Raw genomic sequence first — 18,531 nt, 5'->3', positions numbered from 1 at the left:
GGCCACTCTTCATCGCTGTGCGCGGGCCTCTCACTATCGCGGCCTCTCTTTTTGCAGAGCACAGGCTCCAGACAGGCAGGCTCAGTAGTTGTGGCTCACGGGCCCAGTTGCTCCACGGCATGTGGGATCTTCCCAGACCAGGGCTCGAACCCGTGTGCCCTGCATTGGCAGGCAGATTCTCAACCACTGCGCCACCAGGGAAGCCCTCTGTCCTTATATTGAAAAACGTGTCTTTGTAAACAGCATAGGGTTTTTTTGTTTTGTTTTGTTTTTATTTGTACCTAGTCCAACAACCTTACTCTTTTACATAGTCTTTAGGCCATTTATATATAATGCAATTAGTGATGTACTTGGGTTAATATCTACTATCTTATTACTTGATTTCAATTTTTCCAAACTGTTTTGCATTCTTTTTTCTCTCCTATCTTGACTTCTTTTGTATTATTCTATTTCTCTCTTTATTACCTTGTTAGTTGTGCATTCTTTTATTGCTTACCCTAGAAATTATATGTACCCTTGACTTACAATATTCTAGTAAAATAATAACTTTGATCACTCTCCCATTAGTGTTCCTCTGACCCCCATCTTTATCATTTTATTATTACACATATTAATTTACATGTATTTTGTATGTGTTTTAAGACATTATTTTTGTTTTTTAAACTTTTCATATTTTTGTCTCTGCATAGGGTTTTTAAAAAAATTTATTTATTTTTGGCTGTGTTGGGTCTTTGTTGCTGCACGCGGGCTTTCTCTAGTTGCAGTGAGCAGGGACCATTCTTCGTTGCGGTGCACGGGCTTCTCATTGAGGTGTGCGGGCTTCTCATTGCACTGGCTTCTCTTGTTGCAGAGCACGGGTTCTAGGTGCACGGGCTGCAGTAGTTGTGGCTTGCAGGCTCTAGAGCGCAGGCTCAGTAGTTGTGGCACATGGGCTTAGTTGCTCCGCGGCATGTGGGATCTTCCTGGGCCAGGGCTCGGACCCATGTCCCCTGCATTGGCAGGCGGATTTTTAACCACTGCGCCACCAGGAAAGCCCCCATTATTTTTTGTTTATACAGAGAATATTTATTTATATTTTCCCACATATTCACCTCTTTTCTTGCTTTTAATTCCTTTTGAATTTTCATCTTAGATTATTTTTCTTTTGTCTTCTAGTGCTGGTTTGCTAGTGACTAGTTTTCTCAATTTTTTGTCTGTCTGAAAATGTTTTTGCTGGCCATAGAATTATGGTGAGCAGTTGTTTTCTCTCAGCTCTTTAAGTAAGTCATTCTATTGTTTTATAGTATTCAAAAGTCCAACAACAGTTGTTCTGTTGAAGGTAAGGTGTCTCTTTTTCCACTGGCTGCTTTTAAGAAGTTTTTCTTTGGTTTTCAGCAATTTAAATGAGATATGCTTAGGTGTGTTTTTTTAATTGTATTTATTCTTCTGGGGATTTGCAGAACTTTTTGAATCTGTGGGTTGTTGTCTTTAATCAGTTTTGACAAATCCTTGCCCATCATCTTTTTATATATTGCCTCTTCTCATTCCCTCTTTCCTCTTTTGAGGTTCCAGTTATGCATATTTTAGATTTTTTTTCATGTGTTTTACATGTCTGTTATGCTCTTTTCTGTATTTTTCAGTATTTTTTGATCTGTGTGCTTCTGTTTGGATATTTCCTATTGCCTTGTTTTCCATTCTGCCAGTTCTATCTTCTGACATATCTAATAAGTTCTTAATTTCAGCATTTATGTATTTCACTTATAGAATTTCTCTTTGGTTCCTCTTATGATAGATTCCAATTTTCTGGAATTCTTCATCTTTTATTTTCTTGAACATATTTCTTATATACAGTCTTGTCTACTAAGTCCAATAGCTGGGATTACCAAAACACTGTAATTTTTTCTTTTGTTTTTCAGTCACATGGTCCTGTCTCTTGGAATGCCTAGTATTTTTTATTGAGTAGTAGACATTAGAAAATATTGGTGAGGTTCTACATGATGTTATATTATTACTCCAGAGAAAGCTCACCCTTTCTTCTGCTTAGCAGATAAATGGGGGCTGATCACCTTAATTCAGTGAGGGACTGAGCTGAGTTGAGGCTGGGTTTCATTTTTCATAGGTCTCTGCCTCCCTGTCATTTGCCCCTGCTACTGAAGTGTAGTCACTCAGGGGCTTCCAGCTGAGAGTGTGGTATGTTCATTTCCCATTTCCCCTGGCAAGACTTGAACCTGTAATTCACGTTTCCTCATACTGATAAAACTTCCAAAATCTCCACTCTGCTTTTCAGAGGCTTTCTTCTTAGCTTTCTAGCCTTCCCTGTGTAGCTTCAGAATTTTCAAATATCTTGAAGGGAAAACTGGCTCTTTGTCAGGCCCAATTCTAGGTACTTCCCCTTTCACCCATCTGTTCCTTTTGTTTCTAATTTTGTCTGTAGTCTTTTTTTTTTTTTTTTTAATTGGAGCATAGTTGATTAACAATGTTGTGTTAGTTTCAGGTGTATAGCAAAGTGATTCAGTTACACATGTACATGTATTGTCTCTAGTCTTGCAGGACTACCAGAGCTCTGCTGGTTTCTTGGTTCTCTAGCACCAGCCTAGGCAAAGCTTGATTCTCAGCCTCTTGCCTTATACCCAGATTCAACAGATACCTCCTTGGAAAAGTGGCTGCACTTATCAGGGCACCACTCCATGCTTCCGAGCTCTCTAGATTCTTGGTCTCTCTAGTTCTTTTCCTTCACTACTTCTTTAATAGCTTTAAATAGGTATTTTTAAAACTTTCTTTCTTGTATTTTGAAGTTGTTCTTGATGGAAACATTGATCTAACACAAATTACCTCTTCATACTTGGAAGTGATAGTCACATATAGTTTATTGTTATATATCAGTTATCACATCCATTATAGTTAACTTCTTTGACACCAGTTTCTTTAAGAGACTTGGTTTTCTGACTGTGTTGTGTATAGAAGGACTCTGGAAAATGTTTTATATCGATGTAGAAATAAGTTGATTGAGTCTTAATGGAAAGGCCTGGTGGTGAGAACATCTGTTATCAGTTCAAAGTCAGCAGTGACTCTGAAACTGTTATATAAACAAGTGGAAAAAATATTTGGTAGTCAAAAGCCCAAATGCACATTTCTTGGGATAACTGATCTATTCCTATGGTTATAATGATGATTTTAGTATGGTTTTATGTTTGGGGCCACTGTTTTTTCTTTTTGTTTCCTTAATATCAGCTTAATATTGTGAGCTCTGTTTACATCATGTGATTTCAGAATTGAAAGAACTCCGTTTTTTTTAAAAAAATTTTTTAATGTAAAAAGAAAAAGAAAATGTAAGACCAAAGTGAGATCTCTTCCCTACCTCCCACCCTCAAAATATGTACTACTGTGCATAACTACTTCTCTTCCTCCTCCACCCTTTCCTTTCACTTCTTGTCCTCTCTCTCCTATTGATACACGTTAATTGAAGAAAATATAGAAATTGAAATACATAAAAAGAAGAAAATTTAAATCTCTTGTAATCCCATCACCAAGCACTAATCACACTTCTGAGCATTTGACACATATCTTTTATGGATTTTTCTATGTAAAATGGATCATATTGTTGTTAATGGTTCTCAGCCAGGCCTTTTCGTTAATATCACCTGTAACAATTAAAATATACGTGTAGATTCTGGGATACACCTCATACTTAACCAAATCAGAATCTCCAGGGATAGGGCTAAGAGGGTTTTGTTGAAAAAAACAAAAACTCCCCTTTAGAAAATTTTAATTGCCTTCAGAAATCTTTTAAAACAGATTTAAAAAAAAAAGAATATTGCCGTATTATATGTAGAAAACTTTAACTTGTATGCAACTCTTTATCTAATGATTTGATTTTAACTTCCTCCTAGCCATTCCACCCTATGGTGAATTTGGATTGTTCTCGGGATTTCCGGCCATTTCTTTGTGCACTCTACGCTCCTATTTGTATGGAATACGGACGTGTCACACTTCCCTGCCGTAGGCTCTGTCAGCGGGCTTACAGTGAGTGTTCGAAGCTCATGGAGATGTTTGGTGTTCCTTGGCCTGAAGATATGGAATGCAGTAGGTGCGAAAATCATAGATTTTCATGGACCATTACTTATGTTGCAGTATATTTAAAATTATTTGTCTTCTGGTTCATCAGTTTTTAAGAACTTTTTTGAAGTGTGTATATTAGTCATAATTGTGAACAGCAGTTTCATGGCCTCAGAGCTGTTCATTTCCTTAGGAATTTGGAAGCACTAAATGAAAAAAGTGGGAAAAGAAAAACGTTCTATGAAGAAATTTTTTAAATAATCAAATTAAGAAAAACATAATCAAGATATTGATTGTTGATTTCTCTCCCTTACAGATTTTTTCTGGTTATAAAAGTAATGCCATTTATAAAAAAGTTAGAAAATATAGAGAACATAATCATTTGTTACCTCATTATTAAATATGTTTAATGATTTTAATGGGACTCAAATATCTTTGATTTAAATGTGTCAATGAATACAGTAGTCCTGTCAGTTCCGTTTTTGTCATGTATTAACATACCCAGACCCAGAAAATGTCAGATACTTTTCAAATCACTTCCAATATATAGATTGTAAGCATTTCCTAAAGGTTTGAGGATATTTACCAGACAGTGTTACAGATTTGTACGAGAGAACATTATTATTAGTAATAACATATACAGTAGTAATACTGCATTTCTTATATAATAATGTTGTGCCTTTTGTATTCTTAATGTTTCAAGGATAAAGAATTAGATGAACACTTATATAACTCTTATTACCTAGCTTTGTCCAATCTTAATATTTTGCAATGTTTGCTTCAGATTTTCTTTCTTTCTTTTTTTTTTTGGGCTGTGCCACATGGCTTTTGGGATCTTAGTTCCCCAACCAGGGATTGAACCCAGGGCCCTGTCAGTGAGAGCACCGAGTCCTAACCACTGGACTGCCAGGGAAGTCCCCAGATTTCTTTTTTTAAGAAATAAAACAATCCAGATAGAGTTGAAGGTTCCTTTCTTAGTACCCATCTTGATTTCATTTCCTCCTTTTCTCCCTAGAGATGAGATAATCATTATGTTGAATTTTTTGTTAATCATTCCTATCTTTGTTTTTATACTCTTACTACATATATACATATCCATAAACAACATTAAATTTTTTTTACATGTGTCTGTGTTTATATCTGTAACTCTGGTTCATTCCTCTTAATTGCTATATAATGGCCAATTGTATTACCATCGTATAGATATTTAGCCATCTCCTACTGATGGTCATTTAAGTTACTTCCAGGTTTTTGCTATTATGGGCAGTGCTGCACAGAACACTTTTTTCTCCTTCATGTTTAAAATTAAGTTGTTTATCATATGACAGTAGCCCTTGGAGACAGGTGAAAGGCAGGTGTTGTTACTCTCATTTGACAGATGGAAGAACTTAATAAAACATGTATTAGTTACTTGTAGTCAGTTCACTGGCATTATGGCTTTCTCATATTTGTCTCCTCTATTTCCTACCTATTTAACATACTCTCTTATCTAGCCCCATCAAACCATTCATCCACTTTCTCCCCGAAACCTGGTAATATTTATAGTCCCTCTTTCAGAAGTTTGTAAATTTCTTGGTATTTATAACAACAGTTATGAATTACCTGGGCAGGAACCCTATTTTATGTTTTTTGTATCTAACTCCTATTGTTTAGTGGTCTTTTTATTTTAATAGGTTATATACAAGTATAGAAGTGTCATTATGATCTATCTTTGTTTGTTTTGATAGGGTTAAATCTGTTTTATGTCCTCAGTATTGCCTGGGATTGTCTAACTCTTAAATCTTAAATTCTGGCAAACAGATCTTTCATAATCTTTCATTCTTCCACGTCTCTCATATCCTTGTTCCTACTGTACCTGTTTTTCAACTTCATGGACACCCACAGACTTTTGGGTTTTTTTCCCCCCCTCTCCTAATAGCTCCCTTCTTGATCTTATTTATTTTCTTACTTAGGTTAAGCTTTGTGGTCCATCACATAAAATAATACTTTTGCTAGCAGTTTCAACTCATTCCTTCCACTGTACTTGTTCAGATCTCCAGTTCAACTAATTTCTTACAAATTAATTATGCTGCATATTTAATGATTTAAACCATAGAAACTTTTTTTTAACTACCACCCAGATTTCTACCATTGTTTTATGTTTGCTTTTCACATTTGTCCATCCCTCTATTGATCCATTAATCTACCTTATTCTTTGTGTGTATTTCAAAGTATATTAGAGACAACAGTTATTGCCCTTACAAATATTTTATCAGGTCTTTCACTAACTAGAATTCAACATTTGTCTACAGTTTTTTCTTTCAGTTTAAAACTTTACAAGGAAATGCACAAATCTAAAGATATCTGGGTTTTGACAAGTGCCTGCACCTGAGTAAGCCAAATCCTCAGAAAGATGTAGAACATCATCATTCCCATTACCTCATGCTCTCATGCTCCTTGCTGGTCAGTCCTTGTCTATACCATCCTCTGGAAGGAACGCTGGAAGGAACATCCTCTAGAAGGATGTTTAACATCCTTCCAAAGTATCAATAATTACTTTGTCTATTCTAGAACTTCATACAAATGGAGTCATACAATATGTACTTGTTGTGTAACTCTTCTTTTGCTCAGGTTGAGATTGCCGTTCTTTGCTCTATTTTCAAGACTCATTAATGTTTTTGTGTTCATCAGTAGTGCTTTTTCTTGCTGAGTAGTCTTCCATTGTATAAATATACTGTATTTTGCTTATCCATTCTCCTATTGATAGACATTTTAAACCATAGCAACTCTATTTGCTCTTTGTCTTTCGTCAGTTTCCAATTTGGTCAACAGGAAAATTTCTGCTCATTCTCCTCAGCACTTATGCCAAATCTATGTCACTCATTTCAAACCCATATTTCACCTTTATTCTGCATTTGACCCTTATTCCCCTCAACCTTAGCCTGTCCTCCTTCCCTGAAAATCCGTTAGGCCATTTTGTGCAAACTGTTGTGGTCTGCTACATCTCAGACCAGTCCTTCTCAATTTCTTTTCTTGCATCCTCTTCCTCTTTCTGGTGTTTCTTAGAGTTCTGTTCCTGTTTTTTTTTTGATTCTGCATGCTTTCCCTGGATAATCCCATCTCACTGATTTTAGTTCTTATTCATATGCTGATGGCTCCTAAATCTAAATCTGTAGCCTTGGCATCTTCCTGCTAAATTCCAAATCTGCATATCCAGCAGCCATTGGTAACCTGAATTTGTCTCAAATACCTCAATTTTAACATGTCTAAAATTGATTTTACTCCTTGCTCATTTTTTTATTCCTGGAAGGCATAGTCCTCCTTCATTGACCTAAGCTCCCACATCCAGTCAGTTATAAATTCTGTTGCTTTTATCTAAATAATTTCATAGCTGTTTCATTCTCACTGCCTTATCTGGTTTTAGTTATGGCTCAGCTGATATCTCTGCTCTCATTTTTGCCCAGCTCAAGTGTCTTCCACACTCCTTCTAGTCATCTTTCTAATTAGTTAGGTGAGGGCTATATGAATATTTATTCAACTATATGAGGGCTATATGATAAATGTATTCAATTTATCATCAATTCAGTAAATATTAATTGGATGTGTTCTGTGTGCTAGACACTATTGTACATAGTGAAGGTGAGTAGTGAACAAAACGTAGTCTCTGTTCTTATGGAGTTAAAATTCTAGTTGTGGTGGTAGTGGTAGGAGATAAATAAATAGATAATGTCAGATGGTAATGAATGCTAATAAGAAAGAATAGAGTTAGGTGATAGTGATACAATATGGGGAAGCAGAAGGACTCTACTTTCTATGAGGAAGTCCTTTTTAATAAGGAGGCAGTGGGACAGGAATCTTAATGAAATGAGAGAACAGATTATGTAGATATCTAGGGAAGAACAGTCCAGGCAGAAGAAGCAGAGCAACAAGTGCAAAGGCTGTGAAGTGGAAGCATGCTGGTATATTCACAAGACACCCAAGAGGCTGGAGCCAAATGAGTAAGGGAGAAGGGAAGGAAATAAGATCATAAAAGGACTGGGGGTGGGTCTTTAGAGCTCTCTTACGGAATTTGGATTTGACTGAGTGAGAAGGGAAGCCATTAGAGGATTTTGAGCAGAAGAGATATGATCATGAACACAGGAGTGGCATGTCTTTAAAGGATCACTCTGGCTCTTGTGTGGAGATGGAGATAAACTGGAAGCCACTCCAGAAGTCCAGGGATGAGGTACTAATGGCTCAGACTGGGTGGCCGCAGTAGAGGAAATGGAAAGTGGTCAGATTCTGGATACATCGCAAAATAGAATGACAGGAAGTGCTGGTAGGTTGTGAGGTGGATATGAGGGAGAAGGGATTTCAAGGAGGACCCTAAGGTTTTTGGCCTGAGCAACTAGAAGAATGGGATTACCATTTGTGGAAATGGAGAAACTAAGGAGTGGAAATCAAGAGTTTGGTTTTGGGACGGTTAAAGAGTGAGGGGTGTGTATATGGTGAATTGGCAGTTGGATATACAGATACAGCCATTGATATATTTATATCAATGTTTATACATACATACATACACACACATGCATATATATTTCTGGAATGTGCTTACCTCTCCAAACCTTATCTCCTGTCACAATTCATGCACTCTTCATGCCCCAGCAATGCTAAACACACCCTGTTCAAACCTCCTTGCCTTTGTTCCCATTTCTTGCTTAGAATACTGATTGCCATACTGCCAATACTGGCAAATACTGATTCAGAGATCCTGTGTTGAGGGACTTACTCCATGAAGTCTTTCATAACCTCTTCCCCTGAAATAATTAATCCTTCTTTATATCATTTTTATGTTTTATATAGGTTTTGATTGCTTCATATATCACACTGCTGTATTTTGTGTTGTGTTTACAAGTTTTTGCCTCCTTTTGGACTCAAGGATGGAGATCCTGGTTTTTTGGGTCTTTTTCTGTTAAAGCCCTGGCATACTGTAGAATTCCAGTAAATGCCTGCATGCAATAAGTTTCTGTCATTTGGCTTTATAATCCAAGCCCTGTGAAGAAAATGGTTTGTATTAGAAAATAAAAGATTAATCAGCTTCAGTGTAAGGTTATACATATATATGGCAAACTTAATATCAGTGATAGTTTCTTGGAAACTATTTGATGCATATAACTGCTAAATATCTAGTTGGTGGGAGTCTGAAGGCTTAGAAACTGATGCTGGCAAGAAAATTGAAGCTGCAGGAAGCTCATGAGACTAGTGCTCTCAATAGTGTACGTCTGCAGCACAGCCCTGTTTTTTCTGTACTACGGTTATGACGCTTTCCCAAGTCTGGAAAATTGTCAAAATGCAGATTTCTTTGGCCCTAACACAGGCATACTGAAATAGGATTTGAGGTGGTGAGGACCAAGAATTTGTATTTGAAAATGACCTTAAGTTTTTCTCATGCACGTCAGTGTTTGAGAATAACTGGAATAGAGAATGCAGTGGATTGGAGAGACATTAGTAATGGTAGGAAAGAACTAGTTGACATTAGAGACCTTAGGAGGACTTTAATTAACCAATATGGTAAGCAGAGAGTGAATTTAAAATGGGAGGAAAAGATCTAAAACTAAGCCACTTGTAAGGATTTTTTAGTGCTAATCTAAGTCAAAACACTTTGGGCCATGCAATTAGGGAAGATTTTTAACTCTTAGTTTTAAGAAAGTTCTATTTGAGTCTAGGGTAAATTGAGGACTATATTGTAATTAAACTTTAGAAAGAAGTAACTTTTAGCTACTATTCTGTTGGAGCTTTTTTTTTAATGTATATTTATTATATATATATATATTTTTTTTAATTTATATTTTGAAATCTTACTCTAAACTGTGTGTCCTAAATAAATAGTATATAAATACACTACTTACTGATGGCTATGCCTCACTACTTTAATAAAGAGTAATCTTTTTGAAGCCAAAACAAAATTAAGTATAAATTTTTCATTTTTTTGATCAGCTGTGGAAAATCTAGTTTTATGACCCGCAAACAAAATATCACCATTTGCATTATTTCTTCCACTTAATTGTAATGTGCTCCAAGGACATAAGAATAAACCACAGGTGCTAAATTTGGAAATCCAAGTCATTAGGTTCCCAATAAGTAAAAATGGTTCTCATCTTGTATTTTTAGGTTCCCAGATTGTGATGAGCCGTATCCTCGACTTGTGGATCTGAATTTAGCTGGAGATCCTACTGAAGGAGCCCCAGTGGCAGTGCAGAGGGACTATGGTTTTTGGTGTCCCCGAGAGTTGAAAATTGATCCTGATCTTGGCTATTCTTTTTTGCACGTGCGTGATTGTTCACCTCCTTGTCCGAATATGTACTTTAGGAGAGAAGAACTTTCATTTGCTCGATATTTCATAGGATTGATTTCAATCATTTGCCTCTCTGCCACATTATTTACTTTTTTAACTTTTTTGATTGATGTCACAAGATTCCGTTATCCTGAAAGACCTATTATATTTTATGCAGTCTGCTACATGATGGTATCGTTAATTTTCTTTATTGGGTTTTTGCTTGAGGACCGAGTAGCCTGCAATGCATCTAGCCCTGCACAGTATAAGGCTTCCACAGTGACCCAAGGATCTCATAATAAAGCCTGTACCATGCTTTTTATGGTACTCTATTTTTTTACTATGGCTGGCAGTGTTTGGTGGGTAATTCTTACCATCACGTGGTTCTTGGCAGCTGTGCCAAAGTGGGGTAGTGAAGCTATTGAGAAGAAGGCATTGCTATTTCACGCCAGCGCGTGGGGCATCCCTGGAACTCTAACTATCATCCTTTTAGCGATGAATAAAATTGAAGGTGACAATATCAGTGGCGTGTGTTTTGTTGGCCTCTACGATGTTGATTCATTGAGGTATTTTGTTCTTGCACCCCTCTGCCTGTATGTGGTAGTTGGGGTTTCACTTCTCTTAGCCGGCATCATATCCTTAAACAGAGTTCGAATTGAGATTCCATTAGAAAAGGAGAACCAAGATAAACTGGTGAAGTTTATGATCCGGATTGGTGTTTTCAGCATTCTTTATCTTGTACCACTCTTGGTTGTAATTGGATGCTACTTTTATGAGCAAGCTTACCGTGGCATCTGGGAAACAACATGGATACAAGAACGCTGCAGAGAATATCACATTCCATGTCCATATCAGGTAAGGGAAACCTTGTTCTAAATTTCAGAATATGTGACAGTGAAAAGAGCTAACCTTAGCTGATTGTTTTTTTGTTGTTGTTATTTTGTTTTTTTTTCATGAACGACCTGTACATTAAAATTTTAAAGTGAAGATAATGAACAAATTTATTGTAGTAAGAATGTCATACACATGTTTCTATAAACATTTTCCTTTTAAAAGATGACTTTTACAAGTCCAAGCTGTGGGCTTTTAAGCACTTTACTTCTATTATCGCAAAATAGTTGCTTGTTGATTATTTACAAGTCTGCAGGTTTATGGGGAAGTTGTTGATTAAAAGGCAGTGTCTTTCTGTGGAAATTTTACTGATATTCAGAGTAAGGATTGTTTTAACAGTTTTGCAAAAAACAAAAAAAGGACACAGTTATACAAACAAGTTCATCTCTTAATTAGTCTTGGTTTTTCTTTTTTGCATACTGAAGTGTTCTACCTTTGAGTTTAAAGAGATCAGATAATCATAGAATCATAGAATTTTAGATCTAGAGAGGACTTTAGAGATCATTTATTCAGGTTCCCTCTATAATTTAGAGTTCTTAAACATCTATCTCTTTTGAGGCTTAGAATTACTAAGTGACTTGTTCACACTCTGCTTGGATTTAGTTCTAGGAGAGGAGTGGAACAAGGAAAGCAGTTTAGAGGGATTGATGCTAAGTATTTCTCTCTCTCATCTTAAAACCTCTCTAGAACCTATGCTCCTAGCTATTACCCTCTCTTCTTTCTTTTAAGACAAGTTTTCTTGAAAGAATTGCCTCCACTTGGTGTCTCATGTTCGTTGTGCTCCAGCTTCCCTGTTCTCGAAGTGCACCAGCCACCCTTTCATCTCCCCCAACCCTTATGTTTCTCTAATGCCTTTTAAATACCTTTATTAAAGTACTTATGCATTATAGATAACTTTTGTTTACTTGTCTCTTTTCCCTACTAGACAGTGAACTCTTTGAAAGCAAGAACTTTTTCATATTTTTTGAAAGCATGTTCTCTAGGTTAGTAGATGATGGCATTGAGAATGTGAATGTGTAGATTGAGAAGCAAAGACTTTTTTAAAATAAATTTATTTATTTCATTTATTTATTTTTGGCTGTGTTGGGTCTTTGTTGCTGCACGCGGGCTTTCTCTAGTTGCGGCGAGCGGGGGCTACTCTTCGTTGCGATGCGCGGGCTTCTCATTGTGGTGGCTTCTCTTGTTGCGGAGCACGGGCTCTAGGCTCGCGGGCTCAGTACTTGTGGCTTGCAGGCTCTAGACCCGCAGGCTCAGTAGTCGTGGTGCATGGGCTTAGTTGCTCCACGGCACGTGGGATCTCCCTGGACCAGGGTTCAAACCCGTGTTCCCTGCATTGTCGGGCAGATTCTTAACCACTGCGCCACCAGGGACGTTCGAAAAGACATTTTTAAAAAAATACATATATTATTTTTATAAATTTATTTATTTATTTGTTTTCATTTTTGGCTGTGTTGGGTCTTCGTTGCTGTGCGTGGGCTTTCTCTAGTTGCGGTGAGTGGGGGCCACTCTTCGTTTTGGTGCGTGGGCTTCTCATTGTCATGGCTTCTCTTGTCACGGAGAGCATGGGCTCTAGACACGCGGGCTTCAGTAGTTGTGGCACGTGGGCTCAGTAGTTGTGGCTCGTAGGCTCTACAGCACAAGCTCAGTAGTTGTGGCACATGGGCTTAGTTGCTCTGTGGCATGTGGGATCTTCCCGGACCAGGGATCGAACCTGTGTACCCTGCATTGGCAGGCAGATTCTTAACCACTGTGCCACCGGGGAAGCCCCGAAAAGACATTTTTAAGAAATGGTAACAGTGGTACTGCAGACAAGGAGTGTGTGATTAACACATAGTCAATGCTCATAAATATTTGATGACTGAGAATGCCAATTCCCCCTTTTTTATTCTGTGGTATAAATAGTCCAATACAAAATTATATTTTTATTGTATAAATATTAGCTACTGGCTTTTAAAAAAACCAACTTATAATTGAAAGACCAGAAAAAATGAATAATTGAAATTGTATTACACTTCTTGACAGAATTACTTATTAAAAACTCTTAATGTGAGGTTTCAGACCTGAAGCTAAGTAATCAAATTTTGCCTCTAACGAGAGAGAAAGAGATGGTTGAATTACATTGTGCGCTTCTCCATATAAGGTTTCTAGGATTCCAAATATATATTGTCTTAGGGCTATTGAAGAAATAATGTTTGGCTCTGAAATAATGATCTGAAACATACCAAACCTCAAACATGTGAATTAGTAAATTAGAGTAGTTGGGCTGCTGCTATTTTCAAGACATTCCTAGAATTCTTTTAGCATCTTTAGAACCAGTTTGAGTTGCACAAAAACGTGTGTGATTGTGTGTATGCATCTCTTTATAGTCAGGTTAAAAGAGTTTTTTATTTCCAGCTTACAGAATTAATGTTGGATTTCCAACATCCTAAAAAGAATAGAGAATGGTATAATAACAGTAGCATAGTTATTAAGCTGTAAAGTCTGGGTTAGGAATCCTGGCTTCATATCTAACTCTCATTGTTTACTAGTTTTATAACCTTAGATCAACTTCATCTCTCTCTACTTCAGTTCCTCATCTGTAAAATGAGTAATAGAATCTAATAGTAATAAAAGAGTAATCGTATTAGATACAAATAGTAGTAGAATCTGTCTCCTAGGGTTGTATTTAGGAGTCTACATGCAAACACTAGAAGAGTGCCTTCTACATAATAAGGGCTCAAATGTTAGCTCTATTATTCATTTTTTTCGTTTATTGTTGCTGCTGTTATTGTTATGTATACACACACACATACATACATATATAAATTTTTTTTAAACCATCCAATACCAAACTTTAGGAAATGCTATATTTGTTTTAAGTTTTTGAGAATATACATGCCGATATGTGTACCACTAACTTGTCCATTTTAACTGCAGTAATCTAATGTATAAATATACTGCTGTTTGTTCACTCATTATTTTTTTTTTAATTAATTTATTTATTTATTTTTGGCTGTGTTGGGTCTTCGTTTCTGTGCGAGGGCTTTCTTTGGTTGTGGCGAGCGGGGGCCACTCTTCATCGCGGTGCGCAGGCCTCTCACTGTCACGGCCTCTCTTGTTGCAGAGCACAGGCTCCAGACGCGCAGGCTCAGTAGTTGTGGCTCACGGGCCCAGTTGCTCCGCGGCATGTGGGATCTTCCCAGACCAGGGCTCGAACCCGTGTCCCCTGCATTGGCAGGCAGATTCTCAACCACTGCGCCACCAGGGAAGCCCATTCACTCATTATTTTGTTCATGGACAGACATATAGTTTTCAAGTTTTTTTGCTGTTGTAATTAATACCTGTCTTCCTTGTACATGACCAAGAGTTTCCATGGGCTGTATACCCAAAAGTGTAATTGTGGAATTGTAACATATAGGCATCTTCAACTCAAGTGGTTATTTTAATTTACACTCCCAGTATAGAGTATGAATTCCCCATTTCTCCCCATCTTGGTGTTCTCAGGCTTTTAGGTTTTTGCCAACCTTTGAAACAATATCTCAAGTCTATCATGATTTTTATTTCCCTTATTCCTCATAAGGTTCAGTATGTTTTCATATGTTTATTGGCTATTTGGGGTTTCTCTTCTGTGATTTGCCAATTTGCTACTGTTGTCCATTGCTCTGTTAGGTTATTTGCCTTTTGTTGTCATTGTTGTTTTAATTCTTTGTCAGTTGTTCCCATTGCAGGTATCTTATTGTGCTCTGTACCTTGTCTTTTCACTTTGTGTTTTCTTTGCCTTTTGTCTTTTAAGAAGTCCTTCCCTGCCTCTCAAAGTCATAAAAATGGTCTGCCATATTTTTTCTAGCAGATTTTAAAATTTGGTGTTTTGATTCATAGCTCTAATCCCTTGAAATTTATTTTTATGTATGTTATGAGTAACATAATTTTATTTTTTCATATGAATAAGCAGTATGCTTTTTGTACCATTTATCAAATAGCCCATCTGAACTGTAAGGCAACAGCTATAACATACAAGTTCCATTTTTAGGCTCTCTCTTTTGTGCACTGGTCTGTTTGTATAACCTTGTAACAATTCCACATTTCCTCTACCTTATTCTTCTTCAAAATTATTTTAACCATCTTGGCACTTTTCTATATGAATTTTAGAATAATTTATGCATGAAAACACTGTTTGGATTTTTATTGAAATTGTTTTAGGTTTTAAATGAATCTGGGAGAAATTGCTATCTTTGTAATACTGAATTTTAGTATCTTTTAGTTTCTTTCTTTATGTATGTCTTCATTCATTTGTTCATAGGTACCGTACAGTTTTTGTTGCAGTTGTGAATGAGGTCTTTTCTGTATTACACTTTTCATTTGGTTATTGCTGGTGTACAAGAATGCCACTGATTTTTGCATATTGACCTTATATTGAGCATCCCTGCTACACTCTTCTATTAGTTCTAACTGCATATCGGTTCTCTTAGATATTCTTTGTAGAAATCCTGTTGTCTTCAAGTAAGGACAAATTCGTATCTTGCTTGCTTTCCAATTCTTATGTTTTATTTAAGATTTTTCCATCTATACTCATGAGTGAGATAGATTGTGATCATTTTTCCTTTCTTGCCCTGTCCTTTTCCTTTTTGGTGTCAAGGTTATAATAGCTTCATAAAATGAGGTTTTTTTCTTCTATTCATTGAAACAGTTTTTACAATAAATAGGGTCTGTCTGCTCTTTGAAAGGGCTGGTATATCCTCCTGTAAAAACCCTCTGTCATGGTATCTTTGAAGTAAGGAGAGAGAAGTTTCATCTTTCTGAACTGAAATTCTGCACCCATTAATCAGTAACTCCCCATTCCTCCCTGCCTCCCAGCCTTTGGCAACCATTATTCTACTTTATGTCTCTATGAATTTGACTACTCTGGGTACCTCATATAAGTGGAACTCAAATACTAGAATTTTTTTTTAATAAATTAATTTATTTATTTGTTTTTATTTTTGGCTGTATTGGGTCTTCGTTGCTGTGCGCGGGCTTTCTCTAGTTGTGGCAAGCGGCAGCTACTCTTCGTTGAGGTGCACGGGCTTCTCATTGTCGTGGCTTCTCTTGTTGTAGAGCACGGGATCTAGGAGTGTGGGCTTCCGTAGTTGTGGCACATGGTTTCAGTAGTTGTGGCTCGCAGGCTCTAGAGCGCAGGCTCAGTAGTTGTGGCACACGGGCTTAGTTGCTCCGCAGCATGTGGAATCTTCCCGGGCCAGGGGTTGAACCCGTGTCTCCTGCATTGGCAGGCGGATTCTTAACCACTGTGCCACCAGGGAAGCCCTCAAATACTAGAATTTTAATACTAACTTTCATTCAGAATTTTACTTTAGGGGAATCTTATGTAGACTTGTGAATTGAGCATTAGAGATGTTAAATTTCTATTTGAAGTAATATCCACACATAATTGAACAAGATTTGCTATTACTGAGCATACCTAAAAGAATGCTTAGCAGGTTCTGATGATAATTCCTAATGAGAAGTTTTTAAAATGTGTTAAGCAGTGATGTTATACTTGAGGTAGCCTCCTCAGATTACTTAGAGAACGTAATATTTGAATATATATTCACTTGAAAATCAGTGAGGTTGCTTTATAGTCATTTCTTATATTACTGAAGCTTTAAAACATTTGAAAAATCAGCTTGTGAGGTAGCTGTTCACATTGTTTCAAAATACCAGTTGGGTTTAATGTAAATTGCATGTATTTAAGTCCATAATTTGAAGAAAAATGGACTTGTGTGAAGTATTTTAAAATATTTAAAATGAGTGTCCTTGCTGAAAACAGAAATTTGCTGTTTGGATTTTAAAATACTTTATACCAACTGTTTTTTCAAGAACAGTCTATTTAAAAAGTGCTTAAATGAAACTTGAGAAAGTAATATTTAATGCCTGAATCAAGAATTAATTGTGAAATATAGCTTGAGTTTTCAGAATAATGTATATTTTACAGTTTAAAATCAGTAAAGTTTATTCCTAGACTATGTTTCATCTTATGTGTTAATCATTTATTTATGTATTTATTTATTTATTTTTATGTATTATTTAAATAACACATTAGTAATTTAACAGGTACTTAGCTTTTGTTTTTTGTTTTTTGTTTTCTTTAAAAGTAATTCCCTTTATTTATTTCAGGGGCTTCTAAGAGGCTCAAAGCATTTTATGAAAGAGTTTACAAGTTTCAAAGTTTGTTGATATTTCTGGAAAACCATTCACATGTAAAATACTGGTTAAAAACATGGGCTTTTTAAAGTCCTGTCTCTAACATTCTGAGCCTCAGTTTCCTCGTGTAAAATGTAGGAAATAATATGTTAAATATAGTAATATCTACCTCATGGGTGGCAGAGAAGATTAAATGAGAAAACAAACTTAAACCTCCTACTAGAGTGCCTTGCACAAAGAAAAATTTCAGTATTCTCTTGTTACATGTACATAATTCCTGAGGTTTAAAAAAGGATTGTTCTTAAATTCTGTACTAGAATCATCATTTTTTTCTTTAAACATTGATTTTCAAACACTAGAACCTGTGTTTCAAAATATAAATAAATGCGTTAGCATAATAGAAGCAGCCGAGCTAAGACTGTCAAATTCACATTAGAGCCATTTGTAGAATTTTAAAAAAATTATTTGTGTAGAAAACAAAAAAACATTATTTGTATTCTTTCAGCCACACAAGGCAACCCATCTGTTGTTTATCTAATCTTGATTCAGAAACATACAAAAATAGCAGAATAACATCAAATCTAACTTAACGATTTTAGCTTCATTTTCTGATAAGAGTGTTTCCTTTTACCAGACAATTCCAAAAGGAATCAGCATTGTTTATGAAAGGACCATAAGGAAATGGGTATGTTTTGCAGTTCCAACATTACTGGCAACAAATAATTCTGTATAAAATATATAGTACATACTACTAATCTTTGTTTTCTGCTACTTATCTTTAAAGTGGTAAATATCCTGCCTGTGACTTCCTAGCACCAAATTGATTTTTCCTCAAAATTTTTTAGTGTCTGTAATAGAGGGAAAGAGTGAGAATTCCTGAAAAAATATTCTAAGTCTCTTGTAGGAAAATATTTTAAAATATTATATTTTAGAAATATAGAATATTAAATTTATTTTTAAAACTATTCATACTATTATGTACAGGTTGTAAAATGCTGTCAAATGGCACTTTTGGATAAATACTAATATTTTCAAATATACAGGTTGCTATTATTTTGGCATCTGCTAAACAATAAATAGCCTAAGCCATGAGTTCAATTTAAGTCTTAACTACAGATATATCTGGTATAAAATGGTTTACACATGTTTAGGAAAAA

The 18,531-nt window shown here is 36.0% G+C and overlaps 1 protein-coding gene across 5 annotated transcripts in view; it reads left to right on the top strand.

The window, feature by feature from the left end:
* Positions 1-18,531, top strand: part of FZD3 (frizzled class receptor 3) — a 102,284-nt gene that overhangs the window by 34,875 nt on the left and 48,878 nt on the right. For 2 of the 5 annotated variants that reach the window (XM_082402780.1, XM_082402781.1), the window contains 3 exons: positions 3,870-4,066; positions 10,165-11,182; positions 18,009-18,059. The exons of 1 other annotated variant lie outside the window; for it this stretch is intronic. In XM_082402780.1, coding sequence (XP_082258906.1) covers positions 3,870-4,066; positions 10,165-11,182; positions 18,009-18,059 — 1,266 coding nt within the window. Of the gene's footprint in view, positions 1-3,869; positions 4,067-10,164; positions 11,183-18,008; positions 18,060-18,531 lie in introns of those variants that run through there. 2 more of the 5 variants (XM_082402783.1, XM_082402782.1) reach the window with 2 other exon arrangements.

The sequence above is a fragment of the Balaenoptera borealis genome, assembly GCF_965194805.1.
Source record: "Balaenoptera borealis genome assembly, chromosome: 8".
NCBI classification, from domain to species: domain Eukaryota; kingdom Metazoa; phylum Chordata; class Mammalia; order Artiodactyla; family Balaenopteridae; genus Balaenoptera; species Balaenoptera borealis.
This window is presented reverse-complemented; position numbering and strand designations above follow the sequence as displayed.